The sequence below is a fragment of the Anomaloglossus baeobatrachus genome, chromosome 3, assembly GCF_048569485.1.
Source record: "Anomaloglossus baeobatrachus isolate aAnoBae1 chromosome 3, aAnoBae1.hap1, whole genome shotgun sequence".
In the NCBI taxonomy this organism is placed as follows: Eukaryota; Metazoa; Chordata; class Amphibia; order Anura; family Aromobatidae; genus Anomaloglossus; species Anomaloglossus baeobatrachus.
The window spans coordinates 73,389,497-73,415,174 of record NC_134355.1 but is presented as its reverse complement, the minus strand read 5'-3'; the positions used below and the strand labels follow the sequence as shown (position 1 = coordinate 73,415,174).

Sequence of the window (25,678 nt, the reverse complement as noted above, 5' to 3'; positions counted from 1 at the left end):
CTGTGAAATATGATGACAGATCTGTTTTAACTCTTAATTGCACTGCTTCTTTATCCACCATGGGATCTCTTAAACTTACTCTGCTCACAAATAATACAGATCATGGGGGTGCATTCAGTAAGAACTCAATGACATGGGGCGCTGCCCTAGAGAAAAGCCACACACCTAACAGATTGATAAATAAGCATTGAGCGCCCCCTACTGGCAGCTGCATGTTGCTTAATCTTATGTAACTTTGTAGCTGTTGGGAATTATAACTCTCTGATCCTTATAAATATATATATTAGGGACAGATATAAGTAATTGAGTTGCACATTTTAAGCTTCTACTGCCACAGAGCGCAGAAAATAATACCAGTACCATTATAATGATAAACCTACCAGAGGATGGGTCCGGCTGATCACGAGAGAACAATAGTGTAGAAACAGCTGCATTTAGATTATATTATCCCAGTGTGGAGTCACAACAGCTGTCAGACCCTGACCCTATGGGTACAGCTGTGGGGGGCATACCAGCCCGGCCCAGGAAAACTATGCATTGTATGACTGCTATTATAATGGGACGTCAGATGATTTATAATTAGCTTACACACACCAGTCCTATTACCAGAGATGAGTGCTGGAGTATTCGCCGCCTCGCACTGCTCCTCCAGCCTCCCGTGGTATAAACTGGACATGGATAGGTCTGCTGCTTTCTCGGATATTAAAAGGATTGGCCTGATGACTTCATGTGTATCGAGGGGTATCCAATGTTGGGGGAAAAAAAAAAAAATCAGGCATTATGGATTTCAACATGCCTATTCCTTATTTATAGGGGAACAATCACCTCTTTGTGGCTTATAGTGCATTCTTTTTTTTTTATTTTTTTTTTAGACATTTGGCAAATGGGCATTCACAAAAAACGCTTGTTTCCTGATTATTCTGTGCCGACCATCATCATGCTTCATAGTCTAGGAGATGGCGACTCTATGATGGAGAACACAGGAGCGCTCAGGCCAAAATGACCTCTGTATGGGAGAGATGGCTGCAGGTGGAACAATCGGCTAACAGCCATCTGATGTGCATGGCCGGCTTCATAAAGTGCTGATATGGACTAAACAATCAGAAAATGTGCCAGACGTATCAGAGGTTCATGGGGTTTGATAACTCTGATAGTCTCTTCTCAGGACCCGATTCATCAAGGTGTTTGACAGGTTTCCCTGGCTGCAGTAACATTTCTGGCAGAGGCGGATGAAGGTGCGGCCATCATGATGAGTGTGTCCCACCCTACTATATAGCCCACAGTTCAAGACTGGCGCACAATACACCGCTCTTCATGAATGGGGGGGGGCTACGTTTACAAACCTATTAGTTGACTTTGAGGTTGAAGTGTGTGGCACAATTCTGGTGCATTGTGTCTGATGTTAAGCTCGCCCTTTGCGATAAACCATGCACCTTGTTGGAGAGCCCACTCCCCCCTAGCTGTACTTTTTGTAAAAAGCATCAAAAAGTGCATCATAAATATGGTGCCTGAGACAGGTTTTCTGGGGCAGAAATTACTCAAGAATAATGGCGCATTTAGCTTGATACATATCCCACAGTGTGTGATAGTGAACCAAGTGATCTCCTCCTCCGGCCACTCTACAGTTCCCTGAGAGATGTTCGTCGATTCCGCAAAATTAAAATGTCCCTCCAGGCCCCCGATCTGATATTACGCATGGAAACTCAAATGTACGCTGGGCTGTATGTTGTGAAGGCACTCATACAACGGCCTGCAGGCACTGTGCATGGTCCTTCTCTAACAGGACCTGTGCATGATACTTGCTGGCATCATACGGCTACTTCCACAACTGTACTGGCCAGCGTGCAAGGTGCGTCAGATTAGGAAGCAGAATATACCTGCAGAACACTAAAATATATGTAAAATTGCCAACACCAAACATTTATATACTTTGCTTAGCATTGTGTCATCGGTTGGGATCTGGCTACCAGGACCATCAGTGATCCTGGGAATGAAAGCACCACAGTAAGGGGCACTTTGCACACTACGACATCGCAAGCCGATGCTTGCGATGCCGAGCACGATAGTCCCCGCCCCCGTCGTAGATGCGATATCTTGTGATCACTGCCGTAGCGAACATTATCGCTACGGCAGTTTGACACGCACTCACCTGCCCTGCGACGTCACTCTGGCCGGCGACCCGCCTCCTTCCTAAGGGGGCGGGTCATGCGGCGTCACAGCGACGTCACACGGCAGGCGGCCAATAGAAGCGGAGGGGCACAGATGAGCAGGACGTAAAACATCCCGCCCACCTCTGTCCTTCCGCATAGCCGGCGTGAACCGCGGTGACGCAGGTAGATGTTCCTCGCTCCTGCAGCTTCTCACACAGCGATGTGTGCTGCCGCAGGGGAACGAGGAACAACAATGTACCGTCGCTGCAGCGAAATTATGGAAATGACCGACACTACACCGATGATACGATTATGACGCTTTTGCGCTCGTTAATCGTATCAAAAAGGATTTACACACTACGATATCGACGCCGGATATGCGTCACTTTCTATTTGACCCCACCGACATCGCAGCTGTGATGTCGTAGTGTGCAAAGTACCCCTAAGTATTAGCACCGTGCCGTCATTCTCCAGATAAGGCTGCATTCACAAATGCGCTGTATACACCCATGTTCTGTCTTTTTTTTTTCTCTCCAACAGCACACAGATCCATAGAGTTTTACTGATTCCCATACATCCGTTTTATAAACGTATCTGAGACACCGCCCATGTCCTCATAGTTTGCGGCTCAGACGTGGCCATTCAAGGGAATCTGTCAGCAGGTTTTTGCTACCTCATCCAAGAGCAGCATGGTGTAGGAAAAGAGATCCTGAATCCAACGCTATATCACTTCATTTACTGGGTGCAGTAGTTGTGACACAATAAGAGGTTTTAGATTTAGCAATGGTAGAATAGAAAAATTTCCAGCAACCGATCTTCTAAAACTTCCATTTTTTATTTGTAGAATTAAAAATTCACAGGAAAGGTAGTACAAAAAACAAAAAATATATATATCAGACAGCCATGGTGTCACAAAACAGACGCGTTTCAGAAGATTCTAGTCCTTAATCATTGTTTAAACATTGTCCTAAACAATGATTAAGGACTAAAATCTTCCGAAACGCTTCTGTTTTGTGACACCATGGCTGTCTGATATATATTTTTTATTTTTTGTACTACCTTTCCTGTGAATTTTTAATTCTACAAATAAAAAATGGAAGTTTTAGAAGATCGGTTGCTGGAAAATTTTTTATTCTACCATTTATCATCTGTCCGGCATTGCAGCATTCGTGTAATAGATCTTCACAGGTGTAAGGTGAACAAACTTTTTCTTTTTGTCTTAGATTTAGCAATGTACCAGGCTCTCTATGTACAAAGTTTATAGACCGTGAGCTGCAGTGCTAATCACAGCAGAGGGTTGGTAGGACAGTGTAGTGTACAGCAGGCAATGATAATCCCAAATTATTAAACCTTCATTAAAGTAAGGAACAGCACAGCAGGGTAATAAATTACATAATTACACTCTGTGAGTCAGCCTCTACACCGTGTGCAGAATTATTAGGCAAATGAGTATTTTGAGCACATAATTTTTATACATGTTGTCCTACTCCAAGCTGTATAGGCTGAGAGCCAACTACCAATTAAGTAAATAAGGTCATGTGCATCTCTGTAATGAGGAGGGGTGTGGTGTAATGACATCAGCACCCTATATAAGGTGTGCTTAATTATTAGGCAGCTTCCTTTCCTTTGGCAAAATGGGTCAGAAGAGAGATTTGACGGGCTCTGAAAAATCCAAAATTGTGAGATGTCTTGCAGAGGAATGCAGCAATCTTGAAATTGCCAAACTTTTGAAGCGTGATCACCGAACAATCAAGCGTTTCATGGCAAATAGCCAACAGGGTCGCAAGAAGAGTGTTGGGCAAAAAAAGCGCAAAATAACTGCCCATGAATTGAGGAAAATCAAGCATGAAGCTGCCAAGATGCCATTTGCCTCCAGTTTGGTCATATTTCAGAGCTGCAACGTTACTGGAGTGTCAAAAAGCACAAGGTGTGCCATACTCGGGGACATGGCCAAGGTAAGGAAGGCTGAAAAACCACCACCTTTGATCAAGAAACATAAGATAAAACGTCAAGACTGGGCCAAGAAATATCTTAAGACTGATTTTTCAAAGGTTTTATGGACTGATGAAATGAGAGTGACTCTTGATGAGCCAGATGGATGGGCCAGAGACTGGATCAGTGAAGGGCAGAGAGCTCCACTCAGACTCAGACGCCAGCAAGGTGGAGGTGGGGTACTGGTATGGGCTGGTATCATCAAAGATTAACCTGTGCGACCTTTTCGGGGTGAGGATGGAGTGAAGCTCAACTCCCAGACCTACTGCCAGTTTCTGGAAGACAACTTCTTCAAGCAGTGGTACAGGAAGAAGTTGGTATCGTTCAAGAAAAACATGATTTTCATGCAGGACAATGCTCCATCACATGCATCCAACTACTCCACAGCGTGGCTGGCCAGTAAAGGTCTAAAAGATGAAAAAATAATGACATGGCCCCCTTGTTCACCTGATCTGAACCCCATAGAGAACCTGTTGTCCCTCATAAAATCTAAGATCTACAGGGAGGGAAACAGTACACCTCTCGGAACAGTGTCTGGAGGCTGTGGTGGCTGCTGCATGCAATGTTGACCGTAAACACATCAAGCAACTGACAGAATCTATGGATGGTCGGCTGCTGAGTGTCATCATAAAAAAAAGGTGGCTATATTGGTCACTAATTTTTTTGGGTTTTGTTTTTACATCTCAGAAATGTTTATTTCTAAATTTTGTGCAGTTATATGGGTTTACCTGGTGAAAATAAACAAGTGAGATGGGAATATATTTGTTTTTTTATTAAAGGGGTTATCCGGCTTCTTTGACTTTTTTTTTTATTTACCTATTGGGCTACATTGGGGTAGGTAAGTAGATAGAGACCACTTACCTGCCCCGCTGTCAGCCCCTCTCCCCCAGCTCAGAGCGGTCATGTGACCGCTCCTGCCGCGATTTTGCTGCTTCCGGTCATTTCATGTCAACATGGGCAGGGCCATGTTGACATGCAAATGTGGAACAGCTTGTCGCCTCCCTGCTGGGCTGTACAATACGTGGAGTCCCCGCCCCCTTCCCTGCACCCTCCCACACATTCCCCCGCACCTCCAGTAACCTCCCCCTGCACTGCTGTGGGGTCCGTGACCTGGGGGCGGGGCCTGGCGGCAGCTGCCGTGGTGTCAGCTCCAGCACCGGGCCCCCTGCCCAGGATCGCACATTCAAATGTACCGGCATCACAGATCACCGATGCCGGTACATTTGAAAGTGCTGATGATAAGCAGCGCAGCTTCTCATCACTGTCCCTCCCGCTGTCTGAGCTCTCTTCAGCACAGCGGTGACGTCACTACTGTGCTGAAGAGAGCACAAACAGCGCACGAACGTGCAGGAGCGGCGGGGACCGAGGACAGGTGAGTATGTACTCCACATGTGTTCCCGATGGGGATGGGGATGGGGGGGGTTGCAGAGCCATATGTGTGTGTGTGCAGAGCCATATGTGTGCGTGTGAGGTGCAGAGCCATATGTGTGCGTGTGCAGAGCCATGTGTGTGCGTGTACGGTGCAGAGCCATATGTGTGCGTGTGCGGTACAGAGCCATATGTGTGCGGTGCAGAGCCATATGTGTGCGTGTGCGGTGCAGAGCCATATGTGTGCGTGTGCGGTGCAGAGCCATATGTGTGCGTGTGCGGTACAGAGCCATATGTGTGCGTGTGTGGTACAGAGCCATGTGTGCGGGTGCAGAGCCATATGTGTGCGGGTGCAGAGCCATATGTGTGCGGGTGCGGTGCAGAGCCATGTGTGCATGTGCGTCTGCAGAGCCATATGTGTGCATGTGCGTGTGCAGAGCCATATGTGTGCGTGTGCAGAGCCATATGTGTGCGTGTGCAGAGCCATATGTGTGCGTGTGCGGTGCAGAGCCATATGTGTGCGTGTGCGGTGCAGAGCCATATGTGTGCGTGTGCGGTGCACAGCCCGATGTGGGGCTGTTATTTGCAATGCTGTAGTGATACCAGGTCAGGTGCTGGGGAAGAATACTGACAGGGAATGTGTGTGCAGGGGGCGGGCAGAGGGTGGGGCTGGACACTGAGGCTGGGTGGTGACAGCTCTGACTGAGGTTTTGCACAGGAAGTGGTCATGTTTGCTAGATCTGAATGTAAACAAGAAGCTGCAGAGAATAAAGGGTGAATTCAAGAGGAACAAAAGTTAGAAAACAAAAAATAACAATGTAGGTGTGATTTATATGACAATACAGCACAGATAAACTCAAAATTTTTTGTTAAGCTAATGTCGGACAACTCCTTTAAGTTGCCTAATAATTCTGCACAGTAATAGTTACCTGCACAAACAAATATCCTCCTAAGATAGCCAAATCTAAAAAAAAAAAAAAACACTCCAACTTCCAAAAATATTAAGCTTTGATATTTATAAGTCTTTTGGGTTGATTGAGAACATAGTTGTTAATCAATAATAAAAAAAAATCCTCTAAAATACAACTTGCCTAATAATTCTGCACACGGTGTATATCTTGCTGCCTTCAGATTACCTAGCAAAAATCTGCTGACAGATTCTCTTTAAAGGGGTTGTCCAGGTTTGTGATGAAAGTCCCTCCATATTTCAGCAGACTTCTGAATCCTCACAGCACGTGTCAAAGTTCTCCAGTGATGGCGATGGGAGCGAGCGGTCATGTGACAGCAAGTATGCAATATTCCGTCCACCTTCCAACCAGACGTTCGCAGCCTCGCTCAGTGCAGGTGAATAGCGTGCAGGTGAATAGAGTGAGCCACACATGTCTAGTGGCAACGTGGCCTTCAAAATGCATATCACATACGTGCTGTGACCGCCCGCTCTTGTCGCCAGCACTGGAGAATCCTGACCGCGAGTCATGAGGATTCAGAAGTCTACAGAAACATAGTGGGACTGTAGACTTTCATCACAAACCTGGACAACCCCCTTTAAAGGGAATCTGTCAGCAAATATTGAAAAACACAAGACAGACTTTGTACTTTAGTTTTCCATCTTGTGTTTAATCTATTTATTACTGATCCAATGCAAAGAGTAAATTGAGAAAAAAAAAAATTCTACCTACTCCAGATTTTAAAACCAGAAGAGAAATAAATGGATGCAACATGGTCATTTGTCTGAATGTAACCTAAATGTGGGGTCCCATAGGCAGAATTTCACAGGCTCACGTTGTGGCATCACCTGGCATTCAGTTATAGGAATCCTCCATTAAGGGGATGTATACTTTTAGTTGGTTGCTGGAGTAAATCACCTTGGATATGTCACGGACCTACAATCTACATGTCATGACCCCTCCGCGAGCCCAAGCCAAAAACATAGAGACAATGCATTAGTGTTCATGCCTTATGTAATAGCTCGTCTCCTTCATTAGGCTTCTGTGTACTAGAAGTAATCCCGCTACTGTTTTCCCCGGGTGGATGTGTCAGACGACATTCCTCCTCTGCTTCTGCTGTCCTCTTTCTTACCTAACTTGACTCCATCTCCAGGGAAACTCGCTGTTTTAGGTTACCGTTCCTCGCCAAGCTTTCCTCGGTGATAGTATCCATAGCTTCAAGAACAGAGGCGTACAGACGCTCAGCGTGCCTCTCCAGCTCTCCCGATTGTTTGGAAATTAATGTCAGCGTGTCCTTCAAAGCTAATAAGAGGTTACAAAAAAAAAAAGTAACGAAACAGGAAAATCTGCAAAGAAGCAAAGTAGTAACAGTTCCTGCTGTTCTGTGGGGGAATCCCTTCATGGATGTCCCGAAACTTATAGAAGATAGAGCATTGCCCCTTCAAAGCATGTGGTAGGAGGGTGTTTAAAGGTGTTATATGGGTTTTTGGTTATTATTTCTGTATGGGGCTGAGACCTTACAGGCAAGAAGCTGAAAACCGCCTGCCTGTTGTGCCTGTCTGTCTCTGAGCGCCGACGGTGGCTCTCCTGCTTCATTTCATGCTGGCTGATAATTGGGGATCCAGCTGTCAATCAGTAGGACACTGGCAGAGACAGAGCAGAGCAGAAGAGAAGAAGCTGCTCTGTCCATGTGATGCCACCAGAAGTAGGACGATCGCTAACAGGAGCGGTCTGTGACGGCTCTGAGCTGGCAGATATCATTGCAATATAAAACAGACAGGTAGCCGGCAACTACCGGCCTGTAGCCAGCAACTACCTGCCTGTAGCCAGCAACTACCTGCCTGTAGCCAGCAACTACCTGCCTGTAGCCAGCAACTACCTGCCTGTAGCCAGCAACTACCTGCCTGTAGCCAGCAACTACCTGCCTGTAGCCAGCAACTACCTGCCTGTAGCCAGCAACTACCTGCCTGTAGCCAGCAACTACCTGCCTGTAGCCAGCAACTACCTGCCTATAGCCAACCGAAGTCTCGGATAATCCCTTTAAACTTCCTTCTGTCAAATAGCAAATCAGTATTTCTCTATATTAATGGAACAGCACATGTGACCTCTGCTCCTTCAGCACAGTAAATGGAGTCCTATATTTGGCACTTTATTGGGCCCCGACTGATCTAGTAGTTATCGGATTCCCATGAAACAAAAATGCAGCAAATATTCCGCTGTGTATCTGCTTTTTATAGCTCCAGCATTGTGCATGAGATTTAGGAAATTTCCGAAAAAAAATATCTGCAGTATAAACTGACTGAGGTCCCATCAGGTCCATTTAACTTGCAATGCAAAGGGTGAAATATACGGCTCTGCTGCACAGTTTTTGCATCGATTTCTGGAGCGGTACATGTAAAATCTCCTATGTGGGCAGTCGGCAGTGGAGATGCTATATGGGAAGGTAACCTCAAAGTGGACCCAAATTTTTTATCTCTTGTTAGTACCATTTTACAGTTTGCATATTGTCGGCAGCACATCGTGAGAAATGCTTCCCATAAAAACTATTCCTAAGGCCGGTGTCACACTTGCGAGTGCCTCGCGTTGCATCGCCTGACACGGACTAACTCTCCTCATCTCTATGCAACCGACCTGCTCCTGTGAGGAGAGCGAGTCCGTGCCAGGCGATGCAGCGCGAGATACACACAAGGCACTCGCAAGTGTGACACTGGTTTAAGACCACAAAAAGACGCACTCAGCTGATGATCAAGTGCTTGTTCATCGTCCGATTGCTGCCTTTTTACGCAGGCCACTGATTGGAAAACTTATTTGGCCAATTGTCGGATGGGTAAAAGGGCTTTAAATCAAAATTAAACTTTTCAATAAAAATCGGCAAAGAGGAAAATTCAGGAGAGGAAAGATAAAAGGATATAGTGAGGCGGAGTTTCTTAAAAGGGAATAATATTAATTATTATTATTATTATTATTATTATTATTATTAATAATAATAATAATAATAATAAAAAAAAAAATTTGAAAACCCTTTAAACTTGTCAGGGGGCTCATGCTGAAGTACTAAATGAAGTCTGGCTGCACAATTGTGGCCAGATACACTGGCCTAACATTTTACAGATCCAGCCGCGGACCACAGCCGGTGACAAGTCTAAGCCACGGACCACAGCCGGTAACAAGTCTAGTCCGGAGCTGCTAGCAGCTGGTTCTTCCTACCACCGCTCTAGGTGATTGACAGGTCTCCTCTCCCCGGTGTGTACATGGGTCAATCACCTGGAGCAGGGCTGGGATAAAAAACTGGAGTGTTTGAGTCAATAATATACCTGGCTGCAATAGTGCTGTGCAAAATAATCTCCCAAAAAGTTGGAGATGCTGGAAAAGCACAAGATAGTTCATTTTATGTGTGGCTATAAGAGTGCCCCATAGCCCACCAGAGCGCTATCCAGTACTGTGTGTATCACAACAGTGGAGCTTGCACCTACCGGAGGAATTAAAGGCCAAACATCTCTCCAGCGACTCTCCGTCCCTTATAACGGTGTTGGCGAGGACCTGCTGCTCCGCTACATCTTTCTTCAGTTTCTAGAGGGAAGTGGTAAACTGAATATACAATACTGGAATATTACAGGCAGCGCTAAATACATGTGACTGTGATCCTGTGATGTTACTGCGGCTTATTAATCGCCTTTTATAGATCTCTGGGACAGTCCTCTGTATGATCCCTTTAATTGAAGCCATTGTTTCATTCTTCCGGTTTGCTTCCTGGTCATCAGTTTACGCGAGCACATATGATTAGTGTAATATTTAAGGGGGATGGAAGTCAAAACAGACGCCCCACTAGAACTGCACCACTTAAATGCAGTTGTCAGAAATGGACAGCAGAATTTAAGTGGTTAAATAGCAGCAAACGGAGCTAATAACACAGCCGACAGCTGCTATGTCTGGAGTGGACTCTGCAACTGGGCCATGTCCATATACCCGCACCAGACGTCAGGAAATCTGGTATGTAAAATAATAAAATATATAATCTATTATGCAATTTGAATGATTTGGGGGTTCCCTTATTCAATACTTCCATCTGTTAGGCGGAGCGACTCTCACATTGCAGGTCTTGTCCATAGATTATACAGGCAGCCCACCCATTTCCATAAGAACGCCATTATATTTTCTTAGATGTCGTGCTGCAGTGAAACTGACAATAGAAATTGGAACAGAAAATGTGCCTTGACAGGAGGATGTACTGAGGTCTCTTACCAGGTACAGGCTGAGGGCTAGCTGGATGCTCTCCACATTTGGCTTTGGAGCCGTCCAATTGTCAGTGACTTCTGCAACGCTGTACAACCATTCAATGAGCCTGTCCAGATGCTGGCAAAACCTCTGTGTATAACAGGGAACAACAAATTACAAATGTCCGTCCCAGTGCACATCACAACTGACACGTCATCACAGACATGGCCGGCAAATCTAGTGCAGGCTCACACTATGCTTATTTCTCGGTGAGAAGTCCAGCAGCTCCCTACTGTAACTGATGGGGTAGTACCACAGCCTACTAAAGGCCCCGTCACACACAACGACTTACCAGCGATCCCGACAACGATACCAGCGATCCTTATCAGGAAGTAAGTCGCTGGTGAGATGTCACACAGTCAGATCTTACCAACGACGCAGTAGCGACCTGTATAACGATCTCTGCTGTCATTGGGATCCTGTCACACAGTGTCAAACATAGGGATCTGTCCTGCCCAGCAGGACATCGCTTTTGAAGAAAATGGTCCAGGACATTCAGCAACGACCGGTGACGTCACAGCAGGGGCCAGGTCGTTGCTGGATGTCACACACAGTGACATCGCTAAAAAGATCGCTGTTGAGTCACAAAAACCAAGACTCAGCAGCGATGTCACTTAGTGAGACGTGGCCTTAAGACAGAACCTATCACCAGACTGACTTAAGAAGAGCAGGTAGACTGGTGATTTTTCTAAATATTACCAATCAACAAAAGTGGTCACAATGGTTCCAAATACCCCTTAAAAGGCCTTGACTTTCTAGCAAAAGACTGTTTTGAAATTCCAGTTTGTGGAATCCCACAACCTCCCGTGGCCATTCCGACTGTTAGGCCTAAGCCACACGGCGAGAAAAACAGTGCGAGTGGAGTGCGATAAAACATCGCATTCCCCTCGGACCAATTCTAGCCTGTGTGTCAGCGCACATGGGCGATTATTTTCTCAGCCCTAATCGGACCGAGAAAACAATCGCAGCATGCTGCGATTATAATGCCAGACTCTTTCACTCGCACCCATTCAAGTGAATGGGGCGAGAGAAAAATCGCACTGCACTCGCGGTGCACCGGTGTCTGCGAGTGCAGTGCGAGAATGGAAATAGCCGGCTATGCAGGAGAGAGGGAGAGAAATCCCTCCCTCCCGAGTGCCGGCCCGCCCCCCGCAGCTGAGGTCTGCTCGCACGAACGGACCTCAGTTGCAAGGACACACACATGACACTCGGCTCTGCTGCACTGCCAGCACGAGCCGAGTGTCATGCAAGTGGATCGCAGTAGTCCCCGTGTGGCCCCAGCCTTAGGGTGTGCAATCTCGCTCTCTGCACTAACCCAGCACTGCCGCATGCTTCAACGAATGATTACAGGACAGTGACAGCTCTTAATGAGGTTACCATTTGGTAACCGCTTAATAAGCAAGTGGCAACCTTGGGTTAGTGCAAAAAGTCAGGAGGACCACGGAGGGTTGTGGGATCCCACTCCACATGCTAGAATGTTGGATCCTTTAGGGACTCTTCTGACCAATACTTTAGCTAATAGGCAATATTTAAAAATATTGCTATTCTGTCCACTCTGTTCTTAAATAGAAAGGGCAGCGACAGACTGCTGATAGATTCTCTTTAACCTCCCAGCTTACTGCTGAGAGTTGCCAGTTATACGTCTATCCTTACCTGGTTGATTCCGATGTAGCTCTGCTCTGATCCTGGTTGCTAGATTCCTATTGCTGACCCTGGGCTGACTTAATCCTCCATTTGCCTTTCATTTTTGCCTTCATGTCACACTAATGTCTTTGCATTATGTCTGGCCTGTCATGCTTAGACCCAGCTAGATGACCATCCTCTGTTCGATTGTTTAACCAGCCGGCAACAAATCCATGGTTGCAACCCAAAGGACCCTGTTTTAAGTCCAGATCCCTGTATAGGGTTTAAAGGGTGAAGGCCAGAATTGCACTATAACCTGATAAGGTGCGTGGCTTGCACAAAGTCTGTCTGTGGATGCCCAATTAAAGGACTTCTCTGAGTGTGATAAAAATAACCACCGTTGTTACAAATTTCAAACTCCAACTCTAGTTTTGTGTTCTGAGAGGTTGCAGCAAGAAGAAACACTGCTTAAGGCTGCTTTCACACATCCGGTTTTTCCTGTGCAGCACAATCCGGCACTTTGCAGAAAAAACGCAACCGTTTTTTTTTCCCGCCGGTTGCGGTTTTTTTTGCATAGACTTACATTAGTGCCGTATTGTGCCGCATGGGCTTGCGTTCCGTCCGGTTTTGCCGCATGCGGCAGAGTTAGCCGCTGCGGCGGCCGGATGGAACATTGCCTGGCACGTTTTTTGTCCGGCAAAAAAAACCCGCATTGCGCCGCATCCAGCCGATGCGGCGTTATTTGCAATGCATGCCTATGGACGCCGCATGCGGCGTCCTGTGGCAAACACCACATCCGGCCACCGTATGCGGTTTTTTCCACTGCGCATGCTCAGTAGCCTGTCGCAAGCGGCAAAAACCAGACGGGATGCATGTCAAAAACGTATGCAAAGGATGCGGTTTTGTCGCCGCATCCGTTGCATAGGTTTTAGAGCCAGATTGGCCGGCTTTGCTAAAACCGGAGGTGTGAAAGCAGCCTAAGTCAGGTCTCAACTGTCAGAGAAGCAGCATTAGATATAAAAATAGGAAAACGGGTTTTAGCCGCGCTAAAAAAACACTGTTGCCAGGATATTAATAATCTCTTTATATTTCAGCATTCCAACGCGTTTCAGAGACAAAGACCGTCTCCTTCTTCAGGGAAAAGAGAAATCAGATTTGATTTCTCTTTTCCCTGAAGGAGACGGTCTTTGTCTCTGAAACGCGTTAGAATGCTGAAATATAAAGAGATTATTAATATCCTGGCAACAGTGGTTTTTTTAGAGCGGCTAAAACCCGTTTTACCATTTTTATATCTATATCACGTTTCACACGGGGCCGCTGCTTGAACCACGCGGACACTCACATGCTCAGCAAGGGGTTGTGACTGGCACAACCTTACCAGGTGAGTGTACCCTTCCATACGGTAAATACCGGGTAAGACCCAATTGCGCCTTTTTGTCTCCCCGTCTCTAGCAGAGAAGCAGCATTGTGAGCAAACATATCCGATCTGCTCCCCCAGCTGTGGAGCATGGCTGCAGCATCAAAAAAAGCTTCTCGGCTGACTAAGTTTCTTTTTCTTCTCCAACATCACACGGCTCCATGATTTGTAGAGGGCTTTGAAACAGATTATGGTGCAGAATATTCACCAAAATCTGCATGAACAGAACTTCATGTAAGCACACTATTTGGCTAGAGTCACACTTGCAAGTGACTCAGAGTCTTGCATCGCACCACCTGGCATGGCCTGATGCTCTCTGGACAGAAGCATCTCAACTGCATAGAAATACATGCAGCCGACTCGCTCCTGTCAGGAGAGTGTGTGGCCGTGCCGGGCGACGCAATGAAAGACTCGCAAGTGTGACTCCAACCTTAGAGGTACACTCACAGAGTATATTCTTACAAGCGAGAGAATCGGATGGATTGTACAAAACACTTGGCTCAAACGCTGATCAGAATAAGCTGGAAATACAAAAAAAATAAAAGCACAAAAGGATCTTATCTTTGTGCATATGTGGAAGAAAAATGCGCTCATCTTGAAGGGTTGTGTAGGCAGAACTCCTTTACAAGCATCAAAAAGCTGCCACAGGTCATGCAGTATACGTCGAAAGATGTCAGGAGAGGACATGTTCCACGCTGCTGTTAATCCAAAACAGTTTCACGCCAGGCAGGGAGTGGATGACATGCGGTTTGAGTCTTTGCGTTTTAAAGCCCTCAGGTTTCTTCATCAAAACAAAAACCTGTTTTTTATCCTGATGAAGAAACCTGAGGGTTTTCAAATGCGTAGACTCAAACCATATGTCATCCACTCGATGCTTGGCGTGAAACTGTTTTGGATTATCAGCAGTGCGAAGCATGTCCTTTTTCTCCTGACATCTTTCATCATAGAATGGTAGAGTTGGAAGGGACCTCAAAGGCCATCGGGTCCAACCCCCTGCGAGTGCAGGTTTTCCTAAATCATCCCAGCTATATGTTTATCCAGTTTCTGCTCGAAGAATTCCATTGATGGAGAGCTCACCACCTCCCGTGGTCGTCTGCTCCACTCCCTGACTGCCCTGTCAGAAATATTTTCCTAATGTCTAATCTCAATCTCCTTCCTTTTAGTTTCATCCCATTGCTTCTTGTACTTATGAGAATGGGGTAGCTTGAGCCTCCAGCACAGTATCCCATGGTTCTGTGTACCCCAGTAAGATGAACAAGAAACTTAATTTCTCCATTTTCTAAATTGTCTGTGTCTGCGTACAACGGACTGCACTTGGATGTCATCCAAGTGCTGTTCAATGTTTTCTTTGCTCCCATAGACTTGAACAATTTTTTTTTTCATGCTCTATCAGCATGAGAAAAAAAAAAAAAAAAAATTGATCGAACCGCCTATAGCATAACATTGGTCCGAACGTTATCCGATAAAATATCGAATAACACTTGTCTGAGTTATACGCTTGATAAACGCTATTGTGAGCGTACCCTTACTTTCGCTCATAGGAATATGTCGTCATCCAGGGATGGACCGTCTACCTACATGAAGTAGTGCTCCTATGGAGGAATTCTATGGACTGCCACAATTTACATATAGCAGTATATCACAAGACTAATATAGCAATAGCACAGAATAAAGCAAAAATAATAGTACAAAACTAATTAAGTTTTACCTGAATTCTTTGGACAAGAGATTTAGTTTCCTTGACTGATGTACATCCAGAAATGTCCAAGACCTCTGATGTCACCCTTCCATCAAGCATGTCTCTTAGTGAAGAAAACCTATTTATTTTCGGTTCATCGTGGTTGACAAAGTCAAAGTTATATTTTTGATCTTTGGGACCATCATCAGAGACTCTGCTTTTCGTTTTGGCACCAGATCCTTGATCCTTGTCACCTACAGTTATAGACAGGTCCTTCAAATGAGTAGCCAGAGCCTCTAATTCCTTCAGAGTTGGCGGTAAGGACAGATACTCCTCGTCGGTGTCTAGATCTTTATGGAGTGGAAGGACACTTGTTGTAGATAAAAACTGTTCTGATCGGTCAGAATAACCTCTAGAGGACTTGTCTGAAGAGAATATCTTATCAATCACATCATATTTTCGGGGAGAAAGACTAGCGGTGCACTCCTTGGCAAGATCCAACTTACTGGCATAAGGCGAGAACTCTCCACTCACATTCGATGACCCTGGTGGGTTTTGTAATCCAGAATAACCAGTTCTTTTAAGTAATGGTGTTGAAAAAGCGAAAGGCAAACTCGGATTATTTGCTTGCAAGTATTGATCAGTCTTTGCTTTGTGGTCGTCTCTATATGTAGAGGTGAAAGACCCAAACTTACTGTCAGAAGAAGCATTATAGCTATCGAGGTCGACACCAGAGTCATGTAAAAAAGCATCAGCCTCATCCTCCTCATCTTTATTAAGGAAATACTTTGGATTCAAGGGATATGTATAATCCAACAAGTCCTGATACTCTTTATTTGGATCCCAGTCCGGGGACGTTCGGTCTGGGCGAGGAGGGCGGGTGTTTGGAATTGCACAAGCCCAATATTGTTCGGCAAACGTCTGGGACTTTTCAGAACAACTCGTATTGTTAAAATTAGATTTTAATGATCTACAAGCCCCTAAATGTGGCCTATACTTAGAATGTGCCACTGAAATATTACACGCAGAGCATGAAGAGTCTAAAATAGTCCTCGATCTTGGTCTGTCCTGCGGGAGATCATCGCTGTCATCAGACATTGTCCTTGTAGGATCAGCTCCTGAAGGTTTATCTTCTGCGCTGTATATGCTCCGATAACCTGATGTGTTTGATGGGAAGATCTTCTCTCTACATGAAGCCATATTCTTTAAACTGAAAAATCCCCTTTAGGCATAATATAGATTATCCCCTCTTTGGAAGGATAATATGAACCTGCAGACAATCAGATAATCAATTTTACACAAAGGAGAATTAGAGGAGTTTGGAAAAAAAAATAAACTACTGATGGCCGATGTCTAACAGCAGGAATCTGTCAGCTCTCCTCCTCTGTTTTATTAAATTACCGTATTAAATATTAATTCTGGAGCACCTTTTCTTAAAATATGTGGTTACTCTGGTACACGTCATGAAATAAACTGAATATTTGGGGTTGCGTATATGACCTCAAATAAAGTGCCCTTTACTGCATTGGTAGGATCTACTGTTAGGGTACATGTACACTACATCTACTGTGTTTCCCCGCAAATAAACCCTAGCAAAATTATTTTTCTCTTCGAGTATACCTATAATATAAACCCTTAAAAAAAAATAAGCCCTAGTTGCATACCATACTATAATAGTATTCTAAAATAAAGCTTGGCTAGCCTTTTCAGGATATGTAAGTTTTATTGGTGTAAGTCGTCCTGTTGTGCTGCTGTAAGCCCCGGAAGTGACCTGCCAGCTAGTTACTGGAAATTAATATTCACCTCTTTCTCCACCCATCCCTCAGAGTCAGCATCAGTGATTGGAACGTGTGTTAATGGAAAATGAATATTCACCCTTATCCCCTGCCTGGCTGCCCACATCCCGCCCACCCTTTTGTGCCAGCATCAGTGATTCAGTCAGACTGCCGTATGAGGATCACATGACAATGCTTGGGTGAATATTAATTTCCATTAACATACATTACAATCACTGACGTCAGCGCAGAGGGGTGGGTAAGTTAAGGGAGTGAATATTCATTTTCCATTAATAGGCGACCCAATCACTGATGCCAATACAAAATACGAATCATCTCCTGAAAATAAGCACTAGTGCATCTTTTGGAGCAAAAAATAATATAAGACCCTGTCTTATTTTTGGGGAAACAGGTATCAGGTACATCTGCTCTGAAAGCCACATGAAAAAGCCCTCAAAAGACGCTCAAAAATATAAAAATATGTATTTCAATGTAAAAACAACCAGATCAGGCTTTTGAGCGTGTTTTTTTTTTAGTAACTTCAAGTTTACAAAAATGCCAAGTGGGTTAAAGAAGTGAGATGACCTTTTCCGCCGAGAAGACGCTCTGTACTTTACAATATGCCAAGCTATGTTCTTGAGCACTTTCCCAATGTTTTTGCTTCAGAAAGTACTCTTGTTCAAAAATAATTACTGCTATACAACAATAAAAAAATATGAAACAATAACTGTAAAAAAAAAATGAAAAAACAAATAACATCAAAACAAGTGCTCAGGAAATGACCAAAAGAAACACACACACACACACAAAAAAAAAGTTTCCGGACAACAAACGTCAATGTGTCCTGAAGCAGCTTCCTCTGGGAAAACTTGGCAGGTATGCAAGTCCTTACTATTATTTTGCAAAACTTGTATAAAATGTTTTGCAGTAAGGAGCTTGTTAAATTAAGATCGGAGTACATTGCCATGGAATATGGCGATATATAGACAATAAAGGAGCTGCACTGTTCAGTCTGATATGTCACAAGCTGGGATGGAATTAGAGAATGCAGTCGCTCTGATCCGCAGTGAGCTTCGAGGAGGTCTTCCTGTTATTTGTGTCCTCACCGGACATGTTCTAACAGGACCCAACCATGTCAGCGAGATAAAACATTACTTATTAATACTCTGCCTCAAACCTGTGGACATAGACCACCAAACCAGCAAATGCAGCAATACTGACTGTATTATAGACCTAAGGTGCCTTATCCTAAAGTTGTCCCTACACATAAACATATAGAACCATCCATCTCACGTGTATGGGGTCCTCTAGGGTCTCCCCCATGTCAGATGCTTGTTCACAGAACACCAGGGTGGCTTGTACCTATGTGCACACTATGTAATAGAGGGGGGAGGCCATGTTTGCTCTTAGCTTGTATCCTCACAATACATTATAGCATTGAGGAGGAAGAGGACATGAAAACCATTGTTCTGTTGCAGATGTCACTGAACAGTGTTACTGATAAGGTATGGGGCAGCACTAATACAATGATAACCCACACTTGCTGGGCAGGAAATATCTGGTAAGGGTACCTTCACACTTAGCGATGCAGCAGCGATCCGACCAGCGATCTGACCTGGTCAGGATCGCTGCTGCATCGCTACATGGTCGCTGGTGAGCTGTCAAACAGGCAGATCTCACCAGCGACCAGTGAACAGCCCCCAGCCAGCAGCGACGTGCAAGCGACGCTGCGCTTGCACGGAGCCACCGTCTGGAAGCTGCGGAGACTGGTAACTAAGGTAAACATCGGGTATGGTTACCCGATGTTTACATTAGTTACCAGTGTGAGCAGGGAGCAGGGAGCCGCGCACACTGAGCGCTGGCTCCTTGCTCTCCTAGCTACAGTACACATCGGGTTAATTAACCCGATGTGTAATGCAGCTACATGTGCAGAGAGCAGGGAGCCGCGCACACTGCTTAGCGCTGGCTCCTTGCTCTCCTAGCTGCTGTACACATCGTGTTAATTAACCCGATGTGTACAGCAGCTACATGTGCAGAGAGCCGGAGCCGGCAGCACAGGCAGCGTGAGAGCTGCAGAGGCTGGTAACTAAGGTAAATATCGGGTAACCACCTTGGTTACCCGATGTTTATCTTGGATACAGCTTACCTCAGCTGTCAGACGCCGGCTCCTGCTCCCTGCTTGCTTCATTTGTCGCTCTCTTGCTGTCACACACAGCGATCTGTGTGTCACAGCAGGAGAGCGGCTTTGAAGAAAACGAACCAGGGCTGTGTGTAACGAGCAGCGATCTCGCAGCAGGGGCCAGATCGCTGCTCAGTGTCACACACAGCGAGATCGCTAATGAGGTCACTGCTGCGTCACAAAAAGCGTGACTCAGCAGCGATCTCGGCAGCGAGCTCGCTGTGTGTGAAGCACCCCTAACATTGTCCTTTAGAAGCCTAGGGGAGGGGGGGCAAGCACAATGAATCGTTACCGGTCAAACCATCAACCAAACCATTGATCAGCCAACAGCCATCTCTGCAGACTCCTCCATACACAGGTGTACTTGCTCGGGTGAGCGCTCATGCCCTCTACAAGAAAGCGCGGTCATGCTACTCTGGCGGCGGATTATCTTATTGAGGAACAAAAGGATGTGCAATCTGATCGTTATCTCTCCCGACATCATCTGACAGGTTAGAGTCGGGTGCCATCATAGACAGACTGTCGGCCAAACCCTGTGATATCAGTGGGTTTAGCCAACATTACTCTAATATGTATAGGAGACCTTAAAAGGGAACCTGTCAGGTGCAATATGCAACTAGAACCACGAGCAGTTCTGGGCGCATATTTCTAATCCCTGCCTAACTGTCCCTATATACACTAGTATACATAAAGAGATCTTTAGGAAAAGTATTTCTAAAGATACTTTATTAGATGCAAATGAGCGCAGGCACTACTTGCAAGGGCGTCAGAATTAGAATGCCCACAGGAGTGTGCTAGCATGCTATTTAATGCCAATTGCCCAGTGGTGTCGGATGTACCTGTGTTCGTTGTCACAGTCTCAGACACCGGGTTTAGGGTCAGTGCGCATGGATCAGACATCACCGCACTTCCGGTCATGTGAACTATGAAGCGTGGTGTATGCATCCCAGGTTCAGAGAGGTCTTGTGCACATGACAGGAAGAGCTGTGACTTCTGATCATGTGCAATGAGCCTAAAACCGGTGTCATCGGCGGTGACAATGGACACAGGTACCCACGTCCATGCCGATGTCGCTGGGCATTAAATAGCATGTCAGCACGCCCTTGTATAAAAATAAAATCTTTATTTTTATATAGCGCTAACATATTCCGCAGCGCTTTACATACATCAGGAACAATCTAAATTCCCTATCTGTATGTCTTTGGAGTGTGCGAGGAAACCGGAGTGCCCAGAGGAAACCCACGCAAACAAGGGGAGAACATACAAACTCCTTTACCGATGGTGTCCTTGGTGGGATTCAAACTCAGGACCCCAGCGCTGCAAGGCTACACTGCTAACCACTGAGCCACCGTGCCGTCCTTGTATGCATACTCATATGCAGAGGGTAGACTAGTCAGGGGAAGTAACGCCCTTGTAACTAGTCCCTGCGCTCTTTAGCATCTCAAAACATCTTTAGAAATACTTTTTCTAAATATCTCTATCTATGCTACCAGATACAGGGACAATTAGGCAGGGATTAGAAATATGCACCCAGAACTGCTCGTGGTGCTGGGTGCATAGAGGAGCTGACAGGTTCCCTTTAAAGCTGCACATAAAAATATTAATGTCAATGGTTTCTGTGACCCAATGTCTATGGGAAACTCTTGACTGTTCACCAATGAGAGATGTCAAAAAAAAGAAAAGAAGACTGGGCATGCTGGAGCGTAATGTGCCCAACCCTTTGTTTCTTGTGGTTAAGGGGTGTCCAGAAGCGTCTTGTAGCTGCTTGTCTGCTTCTCCCTTATTAAATATACATGAATGAAAGAAAAGATCATAGCCTGAATCTCACATGACAGATTACATTTTCTACACTTTTTACCAGTTTGCCTTTAATCTATTATTCATTCACAAATAATCGAAGCAGAGAGACAAGTGAAGCCGGCATGACGCTCACAATAGAGCCATTATCTGTCCAGCTTCACGCTCTTCACAGGTCACACTCATGGCCTGAAGTCTTATTACAGATCCATGTTGTACTATCCATAGAAATCTATTGGTTTATATTGGTGTGCCTGCAATTACCAGTGACATCTTTCATCACATGCCGTATATAAATACAGTCATATGAAAAAGTTTGGGCACCCCTATTAATGTTAACCTTTTTTCTTTATAACAATTTGGGTTTTTGCAACAGCTATTTCAGTTTCATATATCTAATAACTGATGGACTGAGTAATATTTCTGGATTGAAATGAGGTTTATTGTACTAACAGAAAATGTGCAATCTGCATTCAAACAAAATTTGACTGGTGCAAAAGTATGGGCACCCTTATCAATTTCTTGATTTGAACACTCCTAATTACTTTTTACTGACTTACTAAAGCACTAAATTGGTTTTGTAACCTCATTGAGCTTTGAACTTCATAGGCAGGTGTATCCAATCATGAGAAAAGGTATTTAAGGTGGCCACTTGCAAGTTGTTCTCCTATTTGAATCTCCTATGTAGAGTGGCATCATGGGCTCCTCAAAACAACTCTCAAATGATCTGAAAACAAAGATTATTCAACATAGTTGTTCAGGGGAAGGTACAAAAAGCTGTCTCAGAGATTTAAACTGTCAGTTTCCACTGTGAGGAACATAGTAAGGAAATGGAAGAACACAGGTACAGTTCTTGTTAAGCCCAGAAGTGGCAGGCCAAGAAAAATATCAGAAAGGCAGAGAAGAAGCATGGTGAGAACAGTCAAGGACAATCCACAGACCACCTCCAAAGACCTGCAGCTTCATCTTGCTGCAGATTGTGTCAATGTGCATCGGTCAACAATACAGCGCACGTTGCACAAGGAGAAGCTGTATGGGAGAGTGATGCGAAAGAAGCAGTTTCTGCAAGCACGCCACAAACCGAGTCGCCTGAGGTATGCAAAAGCACATTTGGCCAAGCCAGTTTCATTTTGGAAGAAGGTCCTGTGGACTGATGAAACAAAGATTGAGTTGTTTGGTCATACAAAAAGGCGTTATACATGGAGGCAAAAAACACGGCATTCCAAGAAAAGCACTTGCTACCCACAGTAAAATTTGGTGGAGAATCCATCATGCTTTGGGGCTGTGTGGCCAATGCCGGCATCGGGAATCTTGTTAAAGTTGAGGGTCGCATGGATTCAACTAAGTATCAGCAGATTCTTGACAATAATGTGCAAGAATCAGTGACGAAGTTGAAGTTACGCAGGGGATGGATATTTCAGCAAGACAATGATCCAAAACACCGCTCCAAACCTACTCAGGCATTCATGCAGAGGAACAATTACAATGTTCTGGAATGGCCATCCCAGTCTCCAGACCTGAATATCATTGAACATCTGTGGGATGATTTGAAGCGTGCTGTCCATGCTTCGCGACCATCAAACTTAACTGAACTGGAATTGTTTTGTAAACAGGAAAGGCCAAATATACCTTCATCCAGGATCCAGGAACTCATTAAAAGCTACAGGAAGCAACTAGAGGCTGTGATTTTAGCAAAAGGAGGATCTACAAAATATTAATTGAAGGAATAAAGCTGGGCTCTACTGCCTAAAGAGGGAGGTGCTTAAGGGAAAGGTAAAATACAAAATATTAATGTCACTTTTATGTTGAGGTGCCCATACTTTTGCACCTGTCAAATTTAGTTTAAATGCAGATTGCACATTTTCTGTTAGTACAATAAACCTCATTTCAATCCAGAAATATTACTGAGTCCATCATTTATTAGATATATGAAACTGAAATAGCTGCTGCAAAAACCCAAATTGTTATAAAGAAAAAAGGTTAACATTAATAGGGGTGCCCAAACTTTTTCATATGACTGTATATTCTCCATTGCTGCTAGTGGAAAAATGCGGTGCTGCACAGGACCACAGAACTAGCCTGTGTGGATGACGTTATCCATACTCTGCTGGGTAAAAAAGAGGATAGCGATCGCCGCAGAAAAGAGGCGGGGCCGGAGAGCTGCAACACCCATTGGACTGGACGCCCCCTAGGTGAGTATTATAAAAGTGAGTTTTACATTATACAGCAGCCTGGGCTGAGATCTAAATGGAAACTCTTGTCTAGTTGTGCAGTGATATTTTTCTCACTCATTGTTGTCTAATTTTACGAAAGCAGGATAGTGACTGAGTAATACTACATAATGCCTCCATGCAGGTGCCCTTACCGCAATGCCGGGCTGTGTGGATGACGTAGGACACGTTATCTATACTTGGCTGGGTAGAAAGAGGACTGTGATCGCCACAGAGAGGAAGTTCTGGACCGCGGAGCAGTGACACCCATCGGACCAGACCACCCCCTAAGTGAGTATTCTAAAGATGTTTTCTTATGTTATACTGAGCGGCCTGGGCTCTTATATGCAGTACTCTGGAATGCTGGATATAAGGTCTCACCGGTGGTGGCCACAGCTTATAGTCCTCAAATTTGAAGACAGGTTTCCTTTAAAGCAGGTGTCTCAAACACACGGCCCCTGAGTCTGCTTCTTGTGGCCTGTAGGCCCGGGGTCCCCATGCTAAGTGGGCCGATTCAGTGGCCCCCAAAGTTAGCGCTTTATTTCAAATAACCGATTTACAGGCTTTGTGCAGAGACAAGCTCTCTTCACAGCTATTCCAATAGCAGCCACTGGTCAATCAGAGGCCAGCAGGATGGGGCACATTACTACAGGATGGGGACAAGGATGGGGCACATTACTACAGGATGGGGACAAGGATGGGGCGCATTACTACAGGATGGGGGCAAGGATGGGCACATTACTACAGGATGGGGACAAGGATGGGCACATTACTACAGGATGGGGACAAGGATGGGCACATTACTACAGGATGGGGACAAGGATGGGCACATTACTACAGGATGGGGGCAAGGATGGGCACGTTACTACAGGATGGGGGCAAGGATGGGCACGTTACTACAGGATGGGGACAAGGATGGGCACATTACTACAGGATGGGGACAAGGATGGACACATTACTACAGGATGGGGACAAGGATGGGCACATTACTACAGGATGGGGACAAGGATGGGCACATTACTACAGGATGGGGACAAGGATGGGCACATTACTACAGGATGGGGGCAAGGATGGGCACGTTACTACAGGATGGGGGCAAGGATGGGCACGTTACTACAGGATGGGGGCAAGGATGGGCACGTTACTACAGGATGGGGGCAAGGATGGGCACGTTACTACAGGATGGGGGCAAGGATGGGCACGTTACTACAGGATGGGGGCAAGGATGGGCACGTTACTACAGGATGGGGGCAAGGATGGACACATTACTACAGAATGGAAAACAAAACGGGGACATTAATACAAGAAGGGGGACATTACTAAAAGATAGTAATCACAATGGAGGACATTACTACAAGATGTTGGCTACAATTACAATATGGTGCTGATTGTAACACAAAATTACTTACAAGAAAGGGATAAAGTGTAAAAAAAAATATATATATATATATATATATATATCTATATCTAGCTCTGGGAAAAAATTAAGAGATCACTGCACTGCTAAATTGTCTTTATTCTGATTTTTCTCTTTACAGGTATATTTTTGAGTAAAATGTAAATTGTTCTTTTATTCTATAAACTACTGACAACGTCTCCAAATTTCCAAGCAATAAATTTTGTATTTATTTTCTAAAAATGAGAAGTGGTCAAAATAACAAAACAATGCATTGCTTTCTCATCAAATAATGCAAAGAAAACAAGTTCATAATCATTTAGAGACAACAATACTAATAATGTTTTAACTCAGGAAGATTCAGAAATCAATATTTTGTGGAATAACCATGATTTTTAATCCCAGCTTTCATGCGTCTTGGCTGCTTTCCACCAGTCTGTCACACTGCTTTTGGGTGACCTTATGCCACTCCTGGTGCAAAAATGTAAGCAGTTCTTCTTTGTTTGATAGCTTGTGACTATCCATCTTCCTCTTGATTACATTCCAGAGGTTTTCAATGTGGTTTAGGTCTGGAGATTGAGATGGCCATGAGAGGGTTTTGATGTGGTGGCCCTTCATCCACACATTGATTGACTACGTTATTCCACAAAATACTGATTTCTGAACTCTTCTTGAGTTATAACATTAGTATTGTTGTTTCTCAATGATTATGAACTTGTTTTCTTTGCATTAATGATTTGAGGTGTGAAGGTAATGCATTGTTTTGTTATTTTGACCATTTCTCATTTTCAGAAAATAAATACAAAATGTATTGCTTGGAAATTCGGAGACATGTCAGTAATTTATAGAATAAAAGAACAATTTACGTTTT

The 25,678-nt window shown here is 44.8% G+C and overlaps 1 protein-coding gene across 3 annotated transcripts in view; it reads right to left on the bottom strand.

Moving 5' to 3' along the window:
* The window catches only part of CEP68 (centrosomal protein 68), a 37,890-nt gene that overhangs the window by 9,202 nt on the left and 3,010 nt on the right, over window positions 1-25,678 (bottom strand). For all 3 annotated transcript variants that reach the window (XM_075339262.1, XM_075339263.1, XM_075339264.1), the window contains exons 2-5: window positions 15,481-16,720; window positions 10,700-10,822; window positions 9,931-10,027; window positions 7,590-7,759 (exon numbers count right to left, since the gene is read on the bottom strand). In XM_075339262.1, the coding sequence (XP_075195377.1) occupies window positions 7,590-7,759; window positions 9,931-10,027; window positions 10,700-10,822; window positions 15,481-16,650 (1,560 nt within the window). In that variant the 5' untranslated portion in view covers window positions 16,651-16,720. The remainder of the gene's footprint in view (window positions 1-7,589; window positions 7,760-9,930; window positions 10,028-10,699; window positions 10,823-15,480; window positions 16,721-25,678) is intronic.